Here is a 26,723-nt window from a genome sequence, read left to right as displayed (position 1 = left end):
TTGTTTGTTCGTTGTTTAACAAGAACTATATTAGAACTATAATATCAATCATCGAATCTGGACCAGACAATCCAGTGATCAAAGGCGTGAGCAATTGGGATACGATGGCATTTGTCAACTAAGTCGGCGATCCTGACCGCCCGATGATGTATGTCGCCTCTTATGACAAGTATGTGTTACCAGGGAGACTTTGTAAGGGGGCCTGTTGTAGAGTATCCCTGGTGTTACTGAAAACCAATTCTAACCGATTCTAATTTTCACGGGTTTGGAATTTATGTAGCGGTAGAGACATTTGTGTGAACGTTATTTGTCATTTAATTACCACACACACATCTTCAATTAACTGAATCTTGACTTTTCCCTCCCAGTGATTGTTGTTTAACGCCACACTTAGCAATAGTCCGGCTACACCAGGGAGACTCTATAAGAGAGTATCCCTGGCTACACGTAAGGCGGTTTTCATTCCAACTTTCAAAACGACATTATGGGTAGCTGCACATTTTATAGATATTTTTGTAATGAATGTGATTTGATATGTAATGGCAATCTTGTATAAGTTCACGAAAAGGATATCTGACTTTATGAAAATAAACGATTGATCTAAACGGTGAGCGACGGTGTCAGAATTTCACTAGGTTGCTGTAAAAGAATTACACCGGCTTGTCAGATCTCGTTCGAAATCGCGAGACTTAGGTGTGGTGGAGTACCCAAAATGGCGACGGGGATCAATCATAATTCGAAGATGTAAAGTAGAAGACACAACGTTTGTTTTAGTCGCTCAGTAAAAACAACTATGGCTGATACAGAAGTGGATATTACCCTACTGCCCGAAGATGTCAGAGAGAAGTTGGCAGAACTCGATCTTGAGCTCTCGGAGGGTGAGAATGTGGAAATTTATTTCAATGTTCGCAAACCGTGGGATCGGCTTTCATAATTTTTTAGGGCAATTCGTGCCCTCCTTCTCCATTCTTTTGTTTCATGCACATAAAGACTTTGTCTATATGTTTTATACACAAACACCTAATATATGCTAACCCTATGACTAATACAACCACACCAGTATGATAATTCTGTGCCAATGACAAGTCACACGAAAATGAGGCAAACGATAATTTGTGAAAAAATCACATCCTTCAGACAGTGGATTGCAGACATATTCCACATAACAGCACTTTCATGAGCATCTAAGAAATATTTAGTTAGTAGGATGTACATGATGTTTCAGCTATACAGTCCACCTGATCCTTGGTAAACCTAGACCTAGAATGACCCCCATCCAGCAGACATCAACAGGGGGCTCTCACTTGAACATCAGAAACATTGTAAACAATGGTGCACGTCAGATCTGTCAAAAACACATATCATAACACTGGGACAGTCATTACAAGTTTGAATGTATTGTATTGTGTGTTTATTGTGAATATTATAGACAGGAATACAACTCAATGATTATCTTCCCACACAGGAAATAGATTTATCATCACAACCACACCTTGAGTGGAAGCTGTATTTGTGTCAAGCTGAAACGTCAGCCATTTACTGAATCTGTTACTTGTTCTGTACATGATAGTAAATGTTCACAATTCTAGGTGGTATTCTATCATTATAAATGTTTACAATGAATTTTCATTGATTAGTTTTCAGAATTTGGTATGGAATCCAAGAGGCCATTATCATGACCCTAATGTTAAAAAATATTTTTATGTGGTCACAAACTTCAAATTCTATATAAGTCCTCGAGGACCCTATCCCCCTCCTTGTTCTTTTCCTATACGGGGCGGTGGGGTAGCCTAGTGGTTAAAGCGTTCGCTCGTCACGCCGAAGGCCCGGGTTCGATTCCCCACATGGGTACAATTTGTGAAACCCATTTCTGGTGTCCCCCGCCGTGATATTGCTGGAATATTGCTAAAACGGCGTAAAACCTTACTCAGTCAGTCTTTTCCTATACTGTGGATAAGGTTATCTTAAATGTTCTGATACTATGATATGGCGATGAAAGTTGTGTCACTGTCCCTCATCAACAGTGGTGCTAACATTACCAGGCTGCAATTTGTTCAGGAAGTCTGCTGGATCTGTACGGAAGTAATCTTTAGTTTAAACACTGGTATCTTGGCCTTTCTAATTCATGCATTTGTAGTAGTTTCATATTAGTGTATTTGTTATCAGCTAAGGATTGCACTTGGTGCACCAATTTCCCTGTGTATCATATTCACATTTTGCAATAGAGACATGTAGGGATATCATTCACTTTGTAAATATTCATGCGTGAAAGTATTATTCTGTGCCCATAACATTTGAATCTTTTCATCCTCACCTGATCATGCATGTAGTATTTGTATAGTTTGAAATTTAATGGGGCTGTTTAAATTTGCTACTGTTGTATCTGTGTCAAGAAAATTCCAAAATCTTGAGCTTGACTTTCATCATGTTCATGCTAAGTTTTGAATGGTAATAGGCATAATAAGCAGGTTTAGTTTAATTACACATGCTTATTGTCGGTGTTGAATTGGAAGGGAAATGATGTATAAGGAAATAAAATTGCAATTCTTTGACAATTGCAGGTAATATTTGCAGAGTAAATTACATTTTTGGAAAGATGTAATGTTTGAAGTCATTTGGATGCGGATCTGGCTTATGAATTATCAGTACCTCATCTTTGAATCAGATTTTGTTGTCACTTTGTTGTTAGTTTGCTGAATAGGCATTTTCATTGACTGGATACAAGCCCTGTCCTGCCCCTTTGTAGTTTCCTGACATTGTTTATGTTTAAGCAGATACAACCCCTTTTGTCCTGAACTGAAATAACCTACCTAGTCTTAGGAAGAACAAAGCTACTGTGCAAACTGATAAACCATCCAGGTTGAAATTTACAATTCATATGATGGTAACTAAACAAGAAGCCTGATGTACTTCTACAAAGTACTGAAATGTAAAGATAGATACATGATACTGAAGGCTTGACTTAGCTGTTCGATGGCCCTGTGGGTTTGTTTTGACATTTGAGCCTAATCCCTCATGCTGTGTAGACCTGGGTTGACTCTATGAAGAGATTGTGCACACTCAGATGATGTTGTAATGTAAATAGTTCCCATCTTTGAGTAGACCAGATGTGTTCCAACTTGAGGGCGTGATATCATATTCCTGAGAATTTCACATTGGGTGGAGAATGTATTCTTTTGATTTATCGCTTTATGTTACACTTTAACCCTTAATTGAATAAGAACACGTTGATGTTTATGTACCTTTACTTTTAAACCTCATTTGATTGACCTTCTTGTGTTTCTAAGATTTGTCAGTATTTGGGTCAGTTTGAAACAAGAACCCAACAAAACTAAATAACTGTAAATGATCTGACAAGACTTATTTTCTCTCCAATGGAAGAAATATACATGTATGCATCTAAACTTAGCTATTACATTAGAGTGCACACTATAAACAGGATTATTGTAAGCCTCAGGCATTTGATCTTGTGACCTAATTATGTACACACTACTATGTCTAGTATACCAAAATTCATTATTGTTCTTACAAGTGTTTCGTTGTAATTGCCTAAGGCTGAATCACTTAGAGCCCAGGCAAGTTCAAAGAGAATCAAATATCTAGCTCTTGTAATGTAAACTTTCAACAGGATGGATTGTTGTCATAAGATATTTATGGTCATGTACATTTCAGATAAGTCTCCTCAAAATGAGGTCATAGTTTGGTTCAATTATGTAGTTATCTAAGTGTGCAGTGTGTTATTGTATGTATGAGTGGAGGCATAGGTGTATGGCCAGTCAGAATGACCGGTTGACCCAAGACAAACCATTACCACAGTTAACTCTGACTAAAGACATACATGTATCTTATGTTGTTATGAGGATGTTTGTAATGATTACAGTATCACACACATTGATTTCACCCCTTCCTGGTATGTGTATCCTCCGGACCCACGTCATCAATCTTCATCATTACTCTGGCCTCTTGAAAGCATTCTTTCTCTGGTCAGGCCAGACTAGCCTCCTGTTCTACTGGACAAGCCTTGTTAGTTGGCTGCCTTGCTGCCTGGTCAGTTCTGTTGTGTTCTGACTGACTGACCGCTGGTCACTCACTGGAACGTACAGTTTCATAAATATTCTGGTGTAACCCAGAGCTGCCTGTCAGCAGATTTGAGAGAATGTAAGTGAATATTGCTATTTTGGTATCTTGTGTTTTGTGTAATCAGCATGATTTATAGCAAGTCAGTTGTGTTTTGGCCACCTTGCTGCTAATTAGGAGATATGGGACGTGTAGTGTGAGTGAAACTTGCCTAATCAGGGATGATATAGGGAACAGCTTGGCCCCACCTCTGGATTAGGAATACCGGTAAGCTTTGTCATACCCTTGCTCTGCCATTCATTCAATTAACTCCAACCCACTGGGAACCGATAATTGGTGAAGAAAATACAAGATATGTGATGCATTCTGTCAGAGGTCTTTACTTGTATAGCAGATGTCTATCAAGTGTATACTCCATATACTCTAGTCTTTGACTTGTTTGATTTGATTGGTTGGTTTGTTGTTTAACATAGCTCTCAGCAATATTCTAGCTATATGGCGGCGGTCTGTAAATAACTGAATCTGGACCAAACAATCCAGTGATTAACATATCATGAGCATTGATCTACGCAGTTGGGATACAAGGGCATGTGTCAACCAAGCCAGCGAGCCTGACCTCCCGATCCCATTAGTCGCCTCTTACGACAAGCATGGGTTGCTGAAGACCATTTCTAACCCAGATCTTCATGGGTCTGTTACATTTAATTTGAGCCATTTTAAAACTGTACATGAAGAATTTTTGATCATACATGCACTGTTGGCAGTGGCCCAACTTTGGCGTGACAATATGACTTGAGATGTCCTGTTGATTGCCATATTGTCTCTAGATAATTTCCGTTAAGCAGTTTCATTATTTCTTGTAATCCGTTTTTTGTAACTATGTTTGTCATGGAAGATGATCCCCATACCTCATCAGTACATGTTCTAATGCTGGCTGAAATAGCTACCTGGTGGATTGGGTGGCAAGTTACTGTAAACTGTGAATCATTGCTCGTAGTATCAATCCCTGGATTACCTGGTCAAGCCTTATATATTTGATTACCACATCACTGACCATAGGTTTGTGTGGTTGTAGATGCAGTTGCAGGTAGTCTTGATGTAGCTGTCGCATAGTTCACAACGTCTAAATACCACTCGCTCATGTGATACACTATTAGTATTACTTGACTCACAGGTTGGCTCTTGAGGTGTTCGCGGGTTCGATCCCCGACCGCGTCATACCAAAAGAAGTTAAAATATGGTACTCTGTTGGTCCCTGCCTGGCTCTCGGCATTAATGGGTACAACAAGGATTGGTCGGCTCGGAGTCAGTATAATGTGTCTGAGTGGGGTATTCATGCTTTACTGCGGCATGGTATCTCAGTGGGCTAGCACTATAAAACCAGCTTAAGTGTGGGCTAGTACAAGCAGCCGCACATACACATACACACACATGCACGTCGTCATATGAGCGAAATATTCTCCAGCACGACGTTAAACCCAATTTCATCTCACCTCACCTCTTGAGGTCTTCAGACATTTTCATTGTTACAAATCATAGTGGTGGTGGTGTATTTTGATAATATATGTACTTGGTCAGGTAATTTGTGATGTATTTGGTGTGCAAATAGCTGTTTGCTTTTCAGGGAAGAATGTAATTTCAATTCACTTCCCCATTTGAGACATAACTGATTCCCTTATCTGCAGGAAGTAGGGTTCTACCGGAATGGCCCACCTTCTATTCTGTTTTCTATATTGTATGTTGCTACACCCAGATAGCATGGGTCTTTCCTCATGTACACAGCTACTGGTTTGTCTGGTGTGAGTGAGTTTAGTTTTATGCCACTTTTAGCAATATTCCAGCAATATCACGGCAAGGGACACCAGATATAGGCTTCACACATTGTACCCAAGTGGGGAATTGAACCCGGGTGACAAGCGAATGCTCTAGTCACACGGCTACCCCACCACCCACCCCTGTTTGGCTGGACCTGACTCAGGTCGTTTTAGGATGGTTCTGAAATGTTGCTTTTGTAAACACCTTTCAAAGACTTGTGTAGTTTTCAATATTCATATATGAGTTCTCCTGGTCTCTTTGAGGTTATTTGCTTCACTGTCTTAATTAAAGGACCTTTTTAAAGATGTTAATGTACATGGTAAATAAAGATACCTAGTCATGTCTGTTGTTTTGGACAGTGGTATTGAAACATAGAGGGAGTTTGGTCTCTTGCTGTAGAGATTAGACACGGTAGTCAGAAACTAGCTCAGTGTGTTTTAATATGTTTAGGCATATGCGACTGAAGACTGCGTACATAGAGAATACTACACGAGGTCTCATTACATACGAAATATACGAAATGAGTGTCCTTCCTATGGTATCTGACCGAGCGAAAGCTAGGTCAGAAAGCATAGGGAGGTCACGAGTTTCGTATAATTCGTATGTTATGAGACCTTGTGTTGTATTTTATTTATTACACACGTTGTACATGCATTAAATTGACAAAATATATTTTTGTTATTTGCATGGTTTCAAACCGAAACCGGTTTCATAAAGGGGTTGCGGAAGAATGTTGTTCTGTTGTACACTTTTTGCATGATGTCACACTGTACTGACGTCACTAGGCCTTGCTCGTCTGCCCCCCTTGGTAACTGATGTCACGATGCATGTCAGTTGTCCACGCCTCGCACAGCCTCCTACATTAAACTTCTCCTTAGCATCCTGTTTCTTAGTTTACAGTTGCTTCACTTGGCTAACATCACTGGTGGAAACTTTGCGTTTATGTTATACGGCAATACGGCAACGTTCGCAATGTTTACATTCCCACAATGCATATAACTTGTAGAATGAATGAATTCACGTGTTTGTTATGAATGAAAAAGTGACCTAATTGAGAGGTCATCGGTTATCCAATCAAATCGTTGGAATATCAGGTCAAGTCGTTATGACACAGGTCAATGTGATACAACACTCGTGTGATGTACGAGATTAGTATGCAACTACCCATACGTTGACCACATGGGTAATAAAATTCACCATGCAGTTACCTGCCTTAGGTATGTCAGGATATTGCTTTGGACTTTTCCCTACTGTTTCCGTTCATACAATCATGGTATACGTGGTATCAATGAAATACTGTTAAAATAGGTATTAAAACCAACTCACTCTTTCAAAGTTGAAGTATTTGAGATACTTTATGACTAAAATTTGCAATTATCATGGATCTAACAACTTAGCTGCTGTAGGTCACGCTATCAGCAAATAAGGTTATTAAAACAAATGCCGCCATTCCTGAAATAGTGTAACTGATTTGTGTATAGGGTGAGTCTATTGGAACAATATACAAGGTCATGTAACATACTTGTCTCGCCTAAATCATTTCCTTGCTCAGGATCTTGAGGTCAGCGTAACAAACCTAAGTTTATCAGATGGAGCGGGTCAGCTGAGTGTACCAGTCACTGTGCATCAGGGAGAGAAGGTTTGTGTCAGCTGGAATGTTGGTGCCATACAGATGGCCGTAGTTTTAACTGTGTCACATCTGTGTTTCCTAGCTTTACTGTCATGTTTTGTACATATGCTACCTATAGTGTTGATTTGGTCCTCAGTAATGTGTTTCATGGCCACGTTTTATAGTTTGCAGAAAAACAGCTTACGTCTTATGATCCCAGCCAAATTATTCAATGCTTGTGTTATCTGTACATGCCTTAGGACTTGTAGAAATTTCTTATAATTAAATGAGTTTATCAACTTTGTTTTTGATTTTTCTTATGTTAATATTATTATTATGACCATGATGACATTTGACTAAATTCTTCAGGACATTTTATGATACCATCAGTGCTGTAGAAAAGTCTGAATCTCCACAGATATCATTAACACATCCTGTTCATATTCCTGTTAGTTTCTGCTTCAGCTAGGCAATTTGTTGTAGAATGCTATTTCTGAGTAAAGTGCAGGATATTCAACTTTGCAGTGTTCCGTGATGAAATATATGCACTTGAACAATCCTAATTCAATAGGATCAGTAGAATGCCAGCTATCAGACAATGTTATTTATAATCTGTTATCTGTGATCTGACAAAATCATGTGGTATAGCTAATCATAGTAATATTTCACTGACTTGTATATTTTCAAACTCCCAGAAGACTGATTCCTATGATTAAGATATTTTGGGTGGAGTTTGGCCGTTGTCGATAGATTGTGTGGACCCAGATGTATAGAGGTGACTGCCATGTACAGTAGATCAATGGCTGAGGTCAAGTGTAACCGATACGGTACTGGAGAAGGAGTGCTTTGAAGTTTTATGGCTACAAGGTGCTATCACTTGAATTTTGATGATAATCTTTTGTGTTTTTGTTTTTGTCATTCTTTCTTGATGGGGAACTGATTGGGTAGTTTAGTCTTTGGGCTTTTGCTTCTTGTACATATTTTGTTTTCTGCTGAGTAACTTGTATTGTAGACGTAGCTATTGATAGAGGTCAAGGCATTCTTGTAGTGTGAGTGAAGGCTATATAGCAAGGACTCACTGGTAAAGTATGGTGATCTCAGCAATCAAATTTTATCGTCTCTGAAATTAAGATGTAAGGAACCACTTTTATTAGATGTTATTAACACTGCAAATGACAATTATTGTCAGTCCATGTTAAAGATAGCTGGTTACAACAGATGAGAACAAAGATGATGAAAGTTGGACCAGAGTGTCTGTACTGGAGAGGACTGTCTGGACACATTGAATATATGTATTTTGTTGTGTCTGTGAATTGACCCTTGATGATGGACTACTTACGTCTGACAGGAATTTCATGCTTATATAATGATAGGTTGGTTGGTTTGTAGAACCATTTGTTTTACAGATTATCAGTAACTTGACCATAAGTACAGATAGTTCTGTGAAGCTGTAGGTTTGAAGTGAACAGATTTTTATTTTTTATTTTTTTATTTTGTTTAATTTCTAGAAAAAGGACAGCATACCCTGTATATGATATTTGTTGCAATTACTAGGATGCATCATATTGACAGGAAATCTGCCAGTACATGGTGACACCGTGGTGATGACTCTGGGGCATGTTGTACAGGGGACCCTGTGCCAGTTTCACCATGTATACCGTGCATCATGGTGACGGGAGGAAATATTCAGCCTCCTACTGTGATATATGCAGGTCAGGGCATGTGTCAGCAGTGTGCTGGACCAGGGACATGACAAGTATATGCAATTTTGAGTGATGAGCTAATATGATTCTTCTGAAACTGCCCTGTGAGGTTTAAGCTACCCAACTTTATTTCTGGATCACATAATAATGTAAGCAACTTGCTGTCCGAACATCATTGTAAAGAAATTAAATATATATTGGCAGCAGCACATGTAAGTGATATTTTGTTGGCTTTGGAATCTAGAAATATAGGTACATGAATTTCAGCAAAACCTAATGTTTTTTGGCATTAATACTTTTTACATAATAATTGATACCTTCATTTAGTGTAATATTTGGCAACAACAGAACCACATGGTGAGAGAGTTACCTCGAGTGTGCCATGAAGGGATACAAGCGTGTGGCTGCAGATAAGTGTGCAGGTTACTGGAGAACTAGTTCATGCAAATGTCAAATACCCCCATTGCCATTTTACTGGCGCAGGTGGATCTACTGTTGCAGCTGAAATGTTTGTCTTCGATTGCTTATATATTGTTGAGGAATATTCAGTATCACTTATTCACTTGTCATGCCACCAACACAAATAATTGTGTGTGTTTTCTCATCCGGAGTACATTTTCAAAATGACCAGGTGTTTCTTCTTTGTTTTTGTTTTTGTTTTTGTCTAACATTCAGCAATTTGCTGTGCAGAGTTTTGTCCCTTTTGTGTGGCAGAAGACAGTGACCATCGGTTTGAATACCAGATTTACCATGAATTTATACTGCTGGGTTTGTCTATGTTGTTATGACCTTGTGTATGGGGTTCACAAAAGTGGTAAATATCAGTATTATCACCTGCATCATGGGTCTTTTAGCCTCAATAGGAGTGCAGCAGTAATTGTCTCCTCACTCCTGGGCATTGCAGTGTATCATCAATTATGAAAGAGACGATTTTTACATTAGTTTTATGATAGTGATTGCACTGATGTAATACTGAATGTCACCTGGTGTGTTTTACTACTCTTGGTAAAGATCAGTTTGTCATAGCAACAGTAGGTCATTATGACCTACTATTTTTTGTGTTAATATTGTCACTCTGTAATGCTCTCCAGGTTTGTGACGCATAAGGTTTTGTGAATTGTTTAGGTTGAAGTTTCAGAATGGGAGTATACAGTCATTGTCTATTGATAAGATATCTGAGCCCTGAAGTAGATCAACAACTCTGATATTCTGCTTCAGACAGTGTTCAATGTTATTGTGTTGACTTGTGTGGTGGTTTAGGGTTCAGTAGCTCCAAGGAAGTTGACACAATGCAGCTGACACAATGATGACACAGCAGATGACATCATGACACCACTGCAGCTGTCGCAATGATGACACAGCAGATGACATCATGACACCAGTGCTGCTGAAACAATACCACTGCAGCTGTCACAATGCAGCTTGGACACTGCTGATAGAGTGTAATCCAGACCAAGTACAGCGCATGTATTTTCAATATGGACCTGTGAAGATCCGAGTTAGAATTGGTTTTCAGCAACCCATGCTTGTCATAATAGTCAACTACGGTCGGGCTCGCTGACTTGGTTGACCCATGTCATTGTACCCCAATTGCGTAGATCGATGCTCCAGTGTTGATCACTGGATTGCCTGGTCTAGACTCGATTATTCATAGACTGACGCCATATAGCTGGAATAATGCTGACTGTGGCGTTTAACAACAACCAAACCAAACCAGCATATGGCTTATGAGCATATATTTCCATGTTGTGTAAGATGGAACATAATTCTATGTAGTTGGTCATATGTATTTATATCAGGGTTTTACATAGCTCTTCGAAACTGGGAGTCCTGGGGACTCAGGGCATATTCTTTTTAGAGTCCATTTAAAATTGGGAGTCCATCAATTTGCATGAAATCAATGATCATGGATGCTTCCCATTTGATAATGATTATGTTATAATATGCATTACTTTCAATGTCATTAGAATAATGATTGTAAACAGAATGTTTATATTTCAATATGGGATATCATTACAGATTCATAAAGTTCTTTCCCAGAAGAAAATTATGTTGCGTCCATATGGATGCACATGATTTTAGTTTGGGGGTACATCATCAAATTTCTGCGTCCAATACACAGGAATCATGTGTCCCGTAAAACCCTGTTATATCATTTGTATTTCCATATATGTATATATTATCCTTCCTTGTATACTTTGGGTCTGTCAGTATCACAAGATATTTGGGACATTGTGAGTATGTGTTGTTTAATGCCATCTTCACCAATATTCCAGCTACCTGTGAGTAGTCTGGAAAGAATCAAGTTTGGAGCAAACATCCAATAATGTTATGATGTTATGATCGTAATGACCACCGGATCCATAAAGTCACTTCTTACAACCAGCATAGGCTGCTGAGGACCTATTCTAACCTGAAACAATCATAGTGGCCACACTGACCCCTCCTCCCCCATAACTGTTGATCTGGCCACATGTTGACCAGTGACTATGGCTGTACCTCTATCATAAGACTCAGCAATGTTATCCAACTATATACAGTCACTGTATATAGTTGGATAACATTGCTGTCTATTTGGTTTGAATCCAGATGTGGCAAGCCAATGTCACTCATCGCCATGTTTGTGGATTTTATCAAAGTGGTAAACCTGTGACCTGCTTCACTTTGTCCAACACAAAGCTGACACACTTTCATGATATATTCCTGAAATTCTGTTCAAATTCACCAGCAGGGAAAAAAATCACAACAGGTCTGTCTCAACTCCAAGTTTGTAATTTGATAGAAGCAATTGATAAATGGTAATTCACTGCCAGTGCTTGCCAGATTGGTTTTGTGTATTGCAGCAAAGTTTGAAATGTCAGTCAGAAACTGTTCGGGCAGTTTAGACCAGGGCTAGCTAAAAAGATCGATAATCAGAAATATCGCTGATTGGAAGATGTGAATTTAGGAATATCAATATGAAAATTGTGCTATCACTATCTTATATAAACTATTGTCATGAAATAATGGTTTTGGTCCCGTTGAAAAATCCTTACTAGATCTATATGTGTACTGGTTAGCTCTCTCTTGCTTCTTCCTCAGCTAATAAATACACATCTCTGTATATGTTCAAGAGCCAGTTATATTCAGAATGCTGTTTTTGTAAGTAATCCATGTATAAATGTGTCACCACTGACCAGTAATGACTTTCAAACGTTTTTTTTTCACTTTTGCTTAAAGTTACATCTCTGATATTTATTGATAATCAATATTGAGTTAATGAAATCTTATCTTTCTATTCGACCTATATCGATAGCCAACCTTATTTTAGGTACAACTGTCAAAGTTTATATGTTTACATTATATTTCTCAAGATCCTAAGCATCTATTGACGTACACGACATGGTGTGTATGAGGTGTCTAATTGTTCTGAAGTGTTTCAAGATTGAATAATTTGGATAAGATGCACTTGAGGACAGGTTGCTAGCCCTGCCTGATGTTTCAGCTGATACGAAGGATTAATTATTGATTCCTCAACCACAGGAAGTAATTACTGATGGTTTTGCTATGAACATGTTAATGCATATAACAGGCTTGTAATTAACTCTTCATATGCAACCGTCCCAGTTAACATGACGCATACTCGCCTAGAAAAACACTTAATTCTTTGCCATATGGATTGTCGTCCATTTCAAATGTGCATGAAATCTGTTTCTCAAATATTAACATTTGCGTTTGTATGTTTATGTTATTTTTCACAAAGTTATTTGTTTTTGAATCTGAAAACAGAACTATGTGCACTTCACAGGAACAGTTGGTCATGGTGCATGTTGGTGTTTGTTTTCAAGCTTAAATTATACACCTAGGAAAATTGGAATACACAGTCTTAGTGTTCTCTCAAAGACGACGAAGGATGAAACCTTTAATATCTTCAAGTACATATGTCGGTACATTTCACTTACAAGACAGCAGTACTTATTTGGTTCAAGTTTGAGACTGCTGTCCGTTTCTCATGGTTGGTTGTAGGTTGGTCTGAAATATACCTTTTTTACATCTGTGTCATATCTTGATTTTACTAAGAAGTGCTGTGAATTGGTATTGTATATCATGATATCACCGACATCATGTTCACACTGATACCACCAGGGGTGTATCATGTTATCTTTGTGTGGTTTACTGTGCTGTTGGTGCAGATGATAACTACATCAGATTGTTGACCTCAATTTGCTTGGATTATCATGGAGACATGTTTCTGGAAGTGTATGTGGTATATTTGGGGTATCACGTCTCAGTAAAGTACAGATTCTGGTACGTTTTGGAGTTGAAAACCATCCAGGATTCGAACCAACACTTTCAGAATGAAGCTCCTAATCGCAGCTTAAAGTCAGCAGTCAAACCCACTGGTAGTCTGGATCACATACATTGTGTATTCATGTCTCACCACTATGGATGCATACAGACAATATACGTCACACTTTGAAGCAGTTTCCACGTTCAAAGGGAAAATGTTACCATGATTGACCCTACTTTTGGCAGAGATTTCATGGAAACATGGATAGGGTTTCACTTATTCAGTAGGTTACTGACAGATAATTATTTGAAATAGTGCTTTGTCCGTTTTATGTGTTTCAAAGCTCCTGAGGACAATCCCTGGCAGTGAAGTAACTTCCAGTTAAACCATGGATCGTGTTTCATGAAATCTGTGTCAATCATGTAATCAAACCCTAATCGATGCCCTTTTCTATTCTGCAACTTATTTCCTTCCTCAAAGCTCAGTCGCCTAGATAACCTGTTCAGTATTTTTCATCTACACTAGTTAATTATTCACAGATGAGAAGTGATTACAAACAGGTTGCAACAACCCTGATTCATTAGGACAGGGAGAACTAGTCTATTTATGAAATCTTGATGATGTCGCTGTCTTTCATGGCCGGCTGTTCTCCACTTTGTTTATTTCTGTAATGCACACGTGAAGACTGCACTGCTTGTCTGCAGCAAGCCTCTCAGCTGGGAGTGAAATATGCCATTGTTATCGTGCTTTGTGATGGCTACGTGTCAGGGGAGTAGGCGGCTGGTAGTCAGGGAAATGGGGGATTCCGAAGATCAGAGTTTAGGTAGATGTAGGTGTGCATATTTATCACCTGAAAAGAAATTCCCTGGATAGTCTCCAGCATTGTTTCCATTCTGATCAGTTTGTGGATTTCTCTTCCAGCTCAAGGTGTCTTTCACCTTAAGAACAAAAACAATCATAATACAAATATTCGATCTCTATCTTTTTAAGAGGAGGTTGGATGTTTTTCCACACTTTTGTGTTTGTTTATGGAAGCATTAAGAATTTGAAAATGCTGACATGGCATGAATAGTTCACACTCATGGTCACTCACACATTCTAGGGTTGTATGTCTGGAATTCCAAAGTATATGGGGTGGTGGGGTAGCCTAGTGGTTAAAGCGTCAGCTCGGCACGCTGAAGACCCGGGTTCGATTCCCACATGGGCACAATGTGTGAAGCCTATTTCTGGTGTCCACCGCCGTGATATTGCTGGAATATTGCTAAAAGTGTCATAAAACCATATTCACTCACTCACTCCTAAGTATATGATTTGGTTTTGAATGTTTAGAACAATTGACAGTCTTAGTTTTCAGCAAACTGTTTTGATTCTTCAGATGGCTTTCTGTCTGTCGTCGTGGTTTATAGTATAATACCTGTTCAGACTGTTATATGAATACAGTTTGGTTTATCTCAGATGTATGTCAGGTAGGAATGTGTGTCACATATGATAACATATTCTGAATGAACATCAGCGGAGTGTTATGAGAATATCACACAGAAATATTCAGTAGAAAGGGTGTTAAGGTTGAATGATTAGTGTAAACAAGTTCACTTGCTGTCGACAGGTTTATGTAAGAACATCACCCTTATTAAATCTTTTGTATTCTGTAGGAGACGCATGCGAGTGTGTTCTCATTTACCCAGACAATGTGGATCGTTCCTCACAAATCCAGTACATAAAACATATTTGAGGGATGTAGTTTATGTCGTTAAACTCGAGTAATGTTATTTGACATAATTGCTTGATTACCCTGGTTTCGTAACAGAGATTCCCTGTTGTATTGAACGCTTAGATAACTTCTTGTCTGCTTGGCCAGTCTGAAGGTAGCTTTCAATCCTGTTTCTATGTAAGCTGCAGTGTTAAGCTACTGCCTGTAATTAGCCAGATGACTAACACATGGCAGCAGCAATCTGACTTTGTATATATGTGTATTCATCCTCTGTGTGTGCCGTAATTGATCGTCACAGCAGTGCCCACATAATCCATCTTGCATACACCACTGATTGATTGCAAGGAGAGAAGAATAAAGGACTAAAGATGTATATCAAGCTCTAGATGCATACAGTACCTGCTTCTTTAAACTTTGAATGTATCTTTTGGCTTATGTGCCCCATGGAGTGGTATTTAGGGGGCTGAAATTGTAGTGATTGATGTGTAAGTGGCTTTACTGTTATATATAGAGGAAAGCAACAATACATTACTGTGAGACAATGATATTGATCCTGGGCTTTTTGTGCATCATCGTATATAGGACATACCTTCATGTCCTGATAAGATATTGTTTGTCTGAGAGTTCTGTCAAATATACCTTTTGCATGAAATACAATTGAAGTACAGTGTCCTATATTCAGTAGTCAAGCTTAACATGTTTCCTGTCTTAAAAACAAATCATTAATGATTCAATTGACAAAGTGATGAAAAGCTACAGATTCAGTTTTGTCAGCAGAAAGATATAATTTGTAAACTCTTTATACCTTGCGGAAATGTGGAACCACTTGTTCACTTCAAGCTGTATAAGATGCAGTTTTCTATCAGGATGATCAGTACCTGATCAAGATAATTTTTCTGTTTGTTGCAATAGCTTTAATGAAATACATACATTGTTTAGGCTGGGTGTGAAAGCCAAGGCGTCGTTGTCTTAGTCCTTATGATATAAGGATGAAGGGGATCTTGGATTCAAATATTGCAACAACAAACCTGCAGATACCAAGACTTACAATTTTAACCCAGAAATGTATGCCCTTGTCTACTGATCTGATGACATGATGTGGCCAGTATTCTTGTTGAATGTGGAGTCACCTCATTGCCAACAACAATTTTCATTCATTTGACAATGCCATACATATGCTCTTGGTTTTAATGACGATGGAAAATGTCTTCCACCTTTGTCACACATGTCATCGTATCCCAATTGTGTAGACTGATACTCATACTTTTGATCACTGGATTGTCTGGTCCAGGCTCAATTATTTTACAGACTGTCATGATATAGCAGGGATATTGCCGAGTGTGGTATCAAACAGCAAACCAAAGAGTGAACCATGGTGATAAATGTGAAATGTTTCTAGGTGGTGATAAATCTGAAATGTTTCTAAGCTGTGATAAATCTGAAATGTTTTTAAGCATCTCATTTAACTCAATTAAGTCATTCCCTGGGTCATGTCTGTTGTTAGATTAAAGCCTGACATGTGTTGAAGCTGAACTGTAGATATGGAATTAGATGTAAATAATGCTAATGGTGAAGGAGTTGAACAATCTCCTTGTCTTACTACTTAGTCAGAGAGACTGCATGGATTGGTTTCTTTTACTCCAGATTAGTTATTATCAATTGAAAATGAGGCGATATATGAAAACAATCCAGGTTCTTACAGCCCAACAACATGGTTCTTTATGTAGTTTCTGAAAATACGGAAGTAGGTAAGTGTTTTTTTAAACTCACATGTAACAAAATAGTGGCACACATTAGCTACTTAAATTATGAATATGGGAAGGAGAAGTTATTCTGCTAATTTCTGATGGTCATATGCTGTAAAAGATGCCTGTTCTGATAGCATTTAGACACTGTCCGTAGTGTAATCACCAGTAGATCTGTCCCGTTATACACATTAGGGCACTGTAGTATCATGAACATCACTTAACTGCTCTTTCACAGATTTGCCTGGTTGGTATACTTGCAAATAGTTGGAGTTCTACAAACTACTTATTGCATGTCATTGGTCTTAAATTTGTCGTTCCATGGTGACAAATGAACCAGCACAAAGTGAAACACAAAATGTATATCATGACTAATGCTTATGGGCGGGGAGGAAGGTCCTTGTCTGAATCAGACTTAATTAGTGAAGAAATTTTGACTGCCTCAGTGCCTGTACATGGATGTATTTCATATTTCAGAACATAAATATGAAAAAAGATAAGTGTGTGCTTTAATTGAAATAGTTTGAATCATTTCAGCATCCATAAGCTTTTGTTATCTTTTGTATGCCTTTGTTAAGGGACCACAGCTGATATTATTTGTTTCCGATCATGCAGTATCTTAGTACTGGACATGTTGAACAATTACAACAAATTTCTGGGAAATATAATTTATATTCAAATGATATTTGCAAAATTAGACATCATAAATTTTGTTTGGATGGGATTGGAGTATAACTGAACATTTCAGATGAGAAAATGGCCTTATTTGATTTTCAGAGTAATCTTTAACATATTCATCACGCCATTTTCTATTACCACCCCTGTTTTAAGTGCTTCTCCTTGCGCTTGGGATTTGTTAATCAGATTTTGAGAACTGAAGACCCGATTAAGCAGTCATTCTGTAAGATTTATGGCCTTGAACAGGACTTCAGTCATCCTCCATGGCCCACACAACATGGCCGGTTTGCATGAGACATAATTATGGGTAGGTTAAAGGTCGTAACTATGTTGTAGTTACTGATTGACCATTGATATTTAGAAGTTATCTTGGCATGGTTTTAGTGCATTTATGAGCGGACTGTAAATTGAAGTGTGGAGAAAGTTTTTTAATTTGCATTTGGTAATAATTTGGCATTTTGTCCATGCACTTAACGTGCCAAAAGCATCTAAATGTGTTCTACAATGATATCCCCGTCACTTGCTGAAGCATGTCTAGGTGATGGGAAGCAAGGTGGAGGTCACACTTAGTGGCTTGTACTTTCACAAGATTTGAGCAGGGAGATATTTTGTTCCCTTTGTTGACATTGAAAGTGCGCTGTGTTGCTATGGAGATTGATCTATGAAGACTGGTTGCAGAATCTGCTGGTGCACACCACAGTTCAGGCCATTTTTACGATATTATGTTTTGAAATCAAGTTGAACTGAATTTGACATATAAATCTGAAATAGGTCACAGTATAAAATATATTTTTTGAATCGAATGAACTGAATGGAAAAGCTGTTTCATCCAAGGTTTGATCGATGTGTATTCCCTTCCCCTGACTGTGCTCACTACTGTGAAGAATAATAGCATTTTTCTATGGTTCAATGCATAGTTCATTAATCAGTGTCCGATGGTTTTTACTCCTTATATTAATGCTGGATTGAGGGACTACACTGAACATGGGTTCAACCATATATTATGATGGTATTTTGCTAATAAAATCTGTGAGATCTGGGAGGACCTGTAGCATATACAATTACCGGTACATTGTTTTTTTTGACACAGAAAATGTAACTGTTATAAAGGATAAGAAATATATTCATGGAAAGCACAGACATCAATCTTGCTGTGGTTTTATTTTGCAAGTTAGCCATCGGATTTCAAACATATATGTTCAAAATGTCTGACTTGAAGGCTACCTTCACAGATTGGCTGGACAATGGTTTTACAAGTATGAGCCCATAGTTTACATCAGCATTATAAACAGCACTGCAAACCTAAACTTGTTTCCACAGGCTGTCCCATATAGGCCTGGGGTGAATTCCCTGACCAGTCTAGCAGGACCAGAGTCTGCACCTGTTGGTATTGTGTAGATATAATTGCTCGGGAGTGAAGAGGTTAGCCGACCAGAGACTGGAAATGGTCATGTTTCACTTTGTAACATGTCCCTCTGACAAAACAGTTCCCCTGCTGTAGATAATAGAGGCACTGTTGTGTGTTGTGCTTATCAGGTGCCTGATTGAGGGGAGATGGTGGGTTTAGATGCAGAGAGGGGTTAGATGAGGGGTTGCATGTTGGATGTGACACGGTGTAGGTGCTGACGGATGAGATTAGTCATTTGGGTGCAGTTTGTGCATCTGTGTTTTCCTTGTCAATAGCGATGCATGTCAGAACAAGCTTACCTGTCAAGTATAGGATAGTTTGTGTGTGTTATGGAAAGTTAACAATGTACTTGGGCTGAACATGCTTGCAGGCTTGCCCTTGTAATGGTGTGCTTGTTGTGTACCTCTGACATCAGCAATATTCCAGCTGTGGCCTGTAAACAAATCAAGTGTGGACCAGTGATTGATGTTATGAGCCAATCAACACAGTTTGGGTAGAGTGACATGCAATCACCAGCAGACCACGACACCTAACCAACTGAAAAATGAAGTCACCTTTTATAACCAACAAAGGCAGATTAGCACATTTTCTAAATCTTGGGGTCCCACAAGGACTTTGGTTAAGAAAAGGGAGAAATAATAACACCTGGGATTGTTGTTCAGTGTACTTTATCAACCTTATTTCTCCTACCTACCTAGCATATTCAAACATGTTATAAGTGAGATTATAGTCAATAAATCATAGCTTGTGCTGTGTCTGTGAAACTGTATATGAATGTGGATGTTTGATGTTGCAGAAGATGATGTATGTTGAATGTTAATTCTAAAAACATTCAACAGTATGTATTGTTTTGATGCAAATCATGTTTTGTCCAAGAAAGTTCAAAGATCTAACATGACAAGGGTCAGGTAAAAACAAATTGATACCGTGTGGTAAGTTCTGGAATTAACTTTGTCATTTTGAGTGGGTGCTACAAAATTACTGGGAGTCATGGCCAGTGCCTGTTTTATATTGCAAGTAGATGTTAGATCAGATTCCTAGAGGTCATTGTAACCTCAGTACTTTTTCCAGCCAGATTCCTGATGACACACCTGCCTTAATATGTCAATATGACCTTTGGTAACCATGACAACAAATATCATGACCTTTATAAAATTTGTACTGTGAAGTGTAGAAAACGTTTTTGGGACAAAGGAAGCGTGTTTGCTAATCTTGTTGAGACTTCAGTTTGAGTCTAAATGGAGCCAGTGTTTGATAATGCCATGAAAATGAAGTTTCATATACTGCCGTACATTCAGGTTCTTGTGATATATTGATCAGCTCTAGTCCATTACAGTATGTATTATTGATACAAGGGTGGAGACTGGGTCCTTGCCTTCATGCTGAAGGACCAGGTTTTGTTTCCTGAGAGGTAATAATATGTGTGAAGCGGTGTTCCCTGCTGTGACATTGCTGGTAGCATTTCTAGATGTGTTGTAAAATCATACTCATTTACTGATAGGTATCCCCCCAGTTGTCAAACACCCCAGTCGTCAGACAGTCCAATACACACAAAATGATATGGTTCAGTGAACAAAAGCAAATGCAGTTACCCATTACGATGATGGACTAGTCCAGCTATCAATCTGTCAGTCAGTCAGTCAATGAGTCGGACTTTGAAATATAATGTGAAATTTGAGAATAATACTACACAATCTTCCTGAATGGTTTGTTTCTAAATGATCGATGCATGTGATTGGTGATTTCCACTTTCAATGCATCACACTTACAACTATTGTGGTATGTTCCATGCGATTAGACATTCCACTTGTATCTGCCAAATCAACTAAAGCTGCTATTTTTACAATACATGTACATCAAGCACAGTATGACTTGTGTGATGGAAGGGATTAAGCATGTTTTTCACAGTACATCATGACTGTTCATTCAGACTGTGCCTGGCCTAGAAGCCAGTTGCGGGTGTCACTGTAGGAGACTAATAACTCATGTCCTTGTCTACTATACACAGTATGTGTGAATATACACTATCAGCTGGCACACCAGGCCATTGACATACATACAGCAGACCTCTGATATTTAGGCTGGCCATGGGCCAACAGGCCAGAAGTTCCTTTTTCTCCAGATTCCGCTCATTCCTGTGTATGTCATCGATAATCAAGTATGAAATTGTGTCATCAGTTGAGTGAGTGAGTTTAGTTTTTCGCCGCACTCAGCAATATTCCAGCTATATGGCGGCGGTCTGTGAATAATTGAGTCCGGACCAGACAATCCAGTGATCAACAGCATGAGCATCGATCCATGCAATTTGGAACTGATGACATGTGTCAACCAAGTCAGCGAGCCTTACCACCCGATCCCGTTAGTTGCCTCTTATGACAAGCATGGGTTACTGAAGATCAATATCCTAACCCCGGACCTGCATGGGTTCATCAGCTGAGCATCTTGTTCCCAATAGTCTCTTACCTAACCCTGAAACTGAAGTGTAGGCATATCCAAGTTGATGAAGACAAAGTCTTGGTATCATGACCATAGCTTTTCAACCTTTTTAGTACAAAATAAACAACAGATTTAACATATCTAGCCATTAAACAAACATTAATTAAATACGAAATCTACTGTCAGGTTTTCATTGAATGTTATACTGACTTTGGTATGGGCTTTAATCTCATGGCATTCCTGTCTACTATATCAGCAATAAGAAGTGGCATTGAGATGGAGCTGACCCTGAGGTCACAATGAGGTCAGCAATGCTCCTTAACAGTCAATTTTGAGCTTCAAGTTATCTCCATGTGAGCTGGTTCCTGGAAGGAAAAATCGCTTTGAAAAGAGCAGTGTACATGTTTTATGACCTGTTCTTTCAGTCTCCAGCTGAGGGACATAGTTGATAACTCATTGCCCTGATGACTGGGTCACGTGAAATGTGCAACACAATGAACAACACCATGTGGATTTCACTCACTGGAGACCACTTTGTCTGCAAAAATTTGGATGTTGTGCAGTTGTACATAGTTCTTTAACCCAGATACAGTCTCATGTACTGTGTTCAGTTTATGGGTTAATTCTCATCATGAAGTTTATGGATTATCAGTTACAGATTGTGTGACAGTTACATTTATGGATCTGTGAATAAACAGTTACAGTACGAATTATTGACAAATGATGAATTTTGTGTTACTCTGGTTGTCATGGTAAGTGAGTGAGTTATTTATTATCTGCAGGTATTATCAAATGTGATAAGTGATTTCATTCATTTTTACCTCAATGCAACTGTTCCTGCTTGTGCTGTTATGATTATAGGAACTAAATGGTCTATGAAATATGACTCCCATAAATGATAAAGACATACAATTTTAATCAATCATTTATTGATAATGATAACCAAGGAAAAAAGATTTGATTGTTTGTTTCTGTATGTTTTCACCCATCTTCATTTGTCTCATTACTATGGCAACAGTAAATAACCACCTTATGACAAGATTATGTTTTTCTAATCAAGAGGTATCTTGATTTGTAAAGTCAATTATTCCCCAATTCCAAAGAAAGGGACCGATCAAATTGATTTCCACCCAGAGATGTTAACAACACTCAACAGCAGGATGCTCCAAAATGCTCCACATTGCTCCGTGTCATATGATAACAGTCTGGAAGAATGCTCCATGACACAGAGTAACTCTGTTCACTGTTAATGGTACCATGGCGAGTCCTACAGATAGATCAATAGTGAGATTATTACCTACCCAACATGCCAGTTCTTAGAGGAGATGCTCACAGCAGATACTGTAATGAGTTCTCACAGCATATTCTGTAATGAATGTAGTTCACAGTGGTTTGGTATGGTGCATAGATATAAACCATGCATATGTTGAAAGTTGCAGGTGGTGGTGAAATTGGTAACATTAAGTTTTTCCTGTACTGAGCTATTTGTTATCTGGTGCTAGAGACACATTGGGGCAGCGTTTTGATCAATTACCCCCTAAACATAGTGCTTCAACTTGCCATTTTGCAGCATTCCTGCCTTGGTTTGATGGTAACTCAAGTAGTACCATTTCCACCACTGTGAGAACATCACTACCTGCTTAGTTTGGGAATCTTGGGTGGGGTCCTCTTTAGCGGAAAATTGACATTTTTGCCAGATAATTAGTTTTGGCTACGGCCAGTTTCCTGCAGTGATAGGGTTAGTTTGTAGTAGCCATTTAGCCACATGCACGTATGTGATTCAGTCTGGACCAAAATAGTCTGCCACCTAAAACAGTTTTAGGATATTTCCCTATATTAATTGTTAGTATAGGATGAGTAGGAGTTAATCATAATAGATACCAACAATTTTTACTAGACTAGGACTAAGACTAGAATTACTGGTGTTTTGTCGGCATTCAGTACATCTGAGTTTGAAATTTGAACCTATTTTGTTTCCATTTGTTCAGCATCATTTGTTTGGCACGAGGAGTGAGTGAGTGAGTTTAGTTTTACGCCGCACTCAGCGATATTCCAGCTATATGGCGGCGGTCTGTAAATAATCGAGTCTGGACCAGACAGTCCAGTGATCAACAGCATGAGCATCGATCTATGCAATTGGGAAAGGATGACATGTGGCAACCACGTCAGCGAGCCTGACCACCCGATCCCATTAGTCGCCTCTTACGACAAGCATGGGGTACTGAAGATCAATTCAAACCCGATCTTCATGCTGTTGGCACGAGGAACCTCCTATTATGCATGTCTGCCAGTGGCTACTGTTCATCATCAGCTGGAAGGAGATATAGATGCATTAGTTCCTAGGTTCTGTAGTCGTAGGGGTCACATGTCATGTCTGTGTTAATACAGTCATACCACCATCATGTGCTGTGTCATGGCTTGTATGCTTGAAACTGAACATAATGATTAATTTATACACATATTTTATAATCATACAGTTTTGAGTTATAACTTAGTTGGATTGATATCAGCATAGAAATATACAAATATTGTATTGTGCAAACAAAGTCCTGCAAAGATTCTTTGTAGTGATGGCAATTATTATTTGAAGAGCAGTTTACCCTGACTTAAAGGCTCTACTTTCTCTGTTGTTAGAGGGATTACAAGGCTCAAAATAATTATAGCTCGGTAGTGTTTACTGTAGACTGAGGTTGTTGAGCTGAATTGAGTGTGAAATACCTCTCCCTGCTTTACCACAGTTTATACCTCAGTACATAATGACACTGATAATCACACAGTAGCATGACGCTTATGTTGATATGCATGTTTTTAACATCCATATGTCCCTGAATGCGAGAGGTGAAACACATCTCTGCCAGGAAGGTCAAGCAGACAGTTAATTAGGACGAAGAAGAATCATCTTGGAATGTATAAGGTTATGCTATAGTGCATAATTTGGTGTGTTCATCTTGTTATATATTAGGTGAACTTATATAAGGTTGTAATTATACTGTTTGACAGCATCGCTACTACTGAGGGCTTTGTAGTATTTAAGATTTATTTGGATTGTTTGCACTTATGGTTTAATAACTCTTCTGGCTGCAATAAGTGCACAACAGTGCACAATAAGTGCTGATTTAACATTAAATGGTTTAAATGCCTTTAAGGTTTGTGCATAATGCCAGCCATATGAAAAAACTCTTCACATATGTGGAAAATACATATATATATATATATGAAAGTCAAATGTATGGGAAAAATCATTTGTGAATGAAATGTATACATGAACCATTTCTATTGTTGGATTTTGTATTTTCCTGTCAATTGTTCAGAATTTATGCAGTTACCACTGAGAGGAAAATTGAAGTATGCCAGATTTCACTTCCAAGTTGAAGGATTGTCAATCAATGCACTTGGAAGCTGCCTTCAAATCTGTGATGGTGCCAAAAAAAGGAAATAATTGACCAAGTTATAATAATCCAGCTGAGGCATTGTTACAGAATGTAATATCCTCCAACTTCCAAATGATTGCTGGAGACTCAGATCTGTTCAGTTAGAAATAAATATTGTTGGTGTTTAGGATGCTCTTTCCAAAATACTGTGAGTGATTCACTAGAGTTATTGATTGACCCAGTTACAATTGTCTGTGGTGTAATCACATGTGACTCCTGTCCATCTGCTGTAGGTGATGCTAGTTGCCTCAGTTGGCTTTAGTATCAGATAGGTTTCATATTCCTGTTTGAGCCATCGGAAGCCAACTCTCTTTGTGATCAACATTGCTCCATGTATAGTAGATACGAGTAATCAGATTCCTCGATGTATCAGAGGCTAAGCTTTTTCTGTTGTTATTAATGTTGAAGTTTGCCTTCACTTTAAACATCGATCTTGCGGCCTATGAGCTTTGGTACAAAATGCAGTGTTTTTGGAAATGATGGATTGAATTTTTTAAAGTGATTCTGTCTGCTCTCAACTCTATTTTAGAATCGCCAATCGATTGCATCAATCAGTTGTGGAAGGATTAGTGTTGTGGATTTGGACCTCGGCTTTCTATTTTTAGCCATAATTGTCCCACGTGATACTGGAATTGGGGAGACTAGTAAAGGACATTGCTATTGTGTCTGTCTGGTGAGAGATGGTCTGACAGGAATACTTCTTTATGATGCTGGTAGAGATTGTGTACACTTGAAGCGTGTCTACTGCTGCAAGGAATATGCTGTCCTTGTTTACAACAAAAACATTTTTTTCAGTGTGATCTTGCAGCTGTCTGTAGAAATATTAACGTCACATATCTTGAAGTTGCACATTTGTTGAAATTCTTAAATGCTTTAATAGATGTTAACTCTTTAACTAATTTGTGATTTTGTGTTGCTTTTCAAACATGATTTTTTATGGTAAAAAAGAAACCTTTCAAATGAGTTTTTAGTTACCCTCTGCATCAGAAATTAGCACTTGCCTGATACTGAATGCTATCCTGGGGCTAGTCAAATATACAAAAAACTAGAAGAATGTTGAAAGTTGTTTGTCTTGCGCAGTAACCTTAATTTTACCTTCAGAGTGACTGCCAGATAGTAATTAGATAATACTTAGTCAACTACCAGCAGTGACCATTCAGCTCAAGATATCATTATAGGTAAACCGGACACATTTGGCTGAGTGAAGTTGCAAACTTAGTTGAGAGCTGATTGTATGACAATGACAACTGCTTGGTTAAGATTGTTGCAAAAACATTGGTCACCCTTAAGTAAGTAGTATACCAAAGGTTTTCGCTCACATCAAACATCAGGGGACCAATGAAGTCTGTCTCTGTATACCATGTTTGATAGGGTGTTAGTATTGGATGAGTTGAGCATCCTTCTGGTAGTCCACAGCAGAACAGGTTCCTAGTGCCCTGAGCATGTTACAGGAGATGTTATTGAGGAGTGGTTGGTCACAATGTCTGGCTTCTTAATGTGGAGAGTCCATGGCAGAACAGGTTCCCTGTGCCCTGAGTATGTTACAGGAGATGTAATTGAGGAGTGGTTGGTTACAATGTCTGGCTTCTTAATGTGGAGAGTCCATGACAGAAGAGGTTCCTAATCCTAGTGCACTGAGCATATCACAGGAGATGTAATTGAGGTGTGGTTGGTTTCAATGTCTGGCTGCTTAATGTGGAGAGTCCATGGCAGAACAGGTTTCCTGTGCCCTGAGCATGTTACAGGAGATGTAATTGAGGTGTGGTTGGTTTCAATGTCTGGCTGCTTAATGTGGAGAGTCCATGCCAGAACAGGTTCCCTGTGCCCTGAGCATGTTACA

The 26,723-nt window shown here is 38.6% G+C and overlaps 1 protein-coding gene across 1 annotated transcript in view; it reads left to right on the top strand.

Annotated features, from left to right (window-relative positions):
* The first annotated feature begins 689 nt into the window (after positions 1 to 689).
* LOC124254007 (disco-interacting protein 2-like) overlaps positions 690 to 26,723 on the top strand; it is a 92,883-nt gene continuing 66,849 nt past the window's right edge. The window contains 1 exon segment of the mRNA XM_046687871.1: positions 690 to 878. Within this exon segment, the coding sequence (XP_046543827.1) occupies positions 794 to 878 (85 nt within the window). The 5' untranslated portion in view covers positions 690 to 793.

This window comes from Haliotis rubra, unplaced genomic scaffold (assembly GCF_003918875.1).
Source record: "Haliotis rubra isolate DU_JTF1 unplaced genomic scaffold, ASM391887v1 Scf56, whole genome shotgun sequence".
NCBI classification, from domain to species: domain Eukaryota; kingdom Metazoa; phylum Mollusca; class Gastropoda; order Lepetellida; family Haliotidae; genus Haliotis; species Haliotis rubra.
This window is presented reverse-complemented; position numbering and strand designations above follow the sequence as displayed.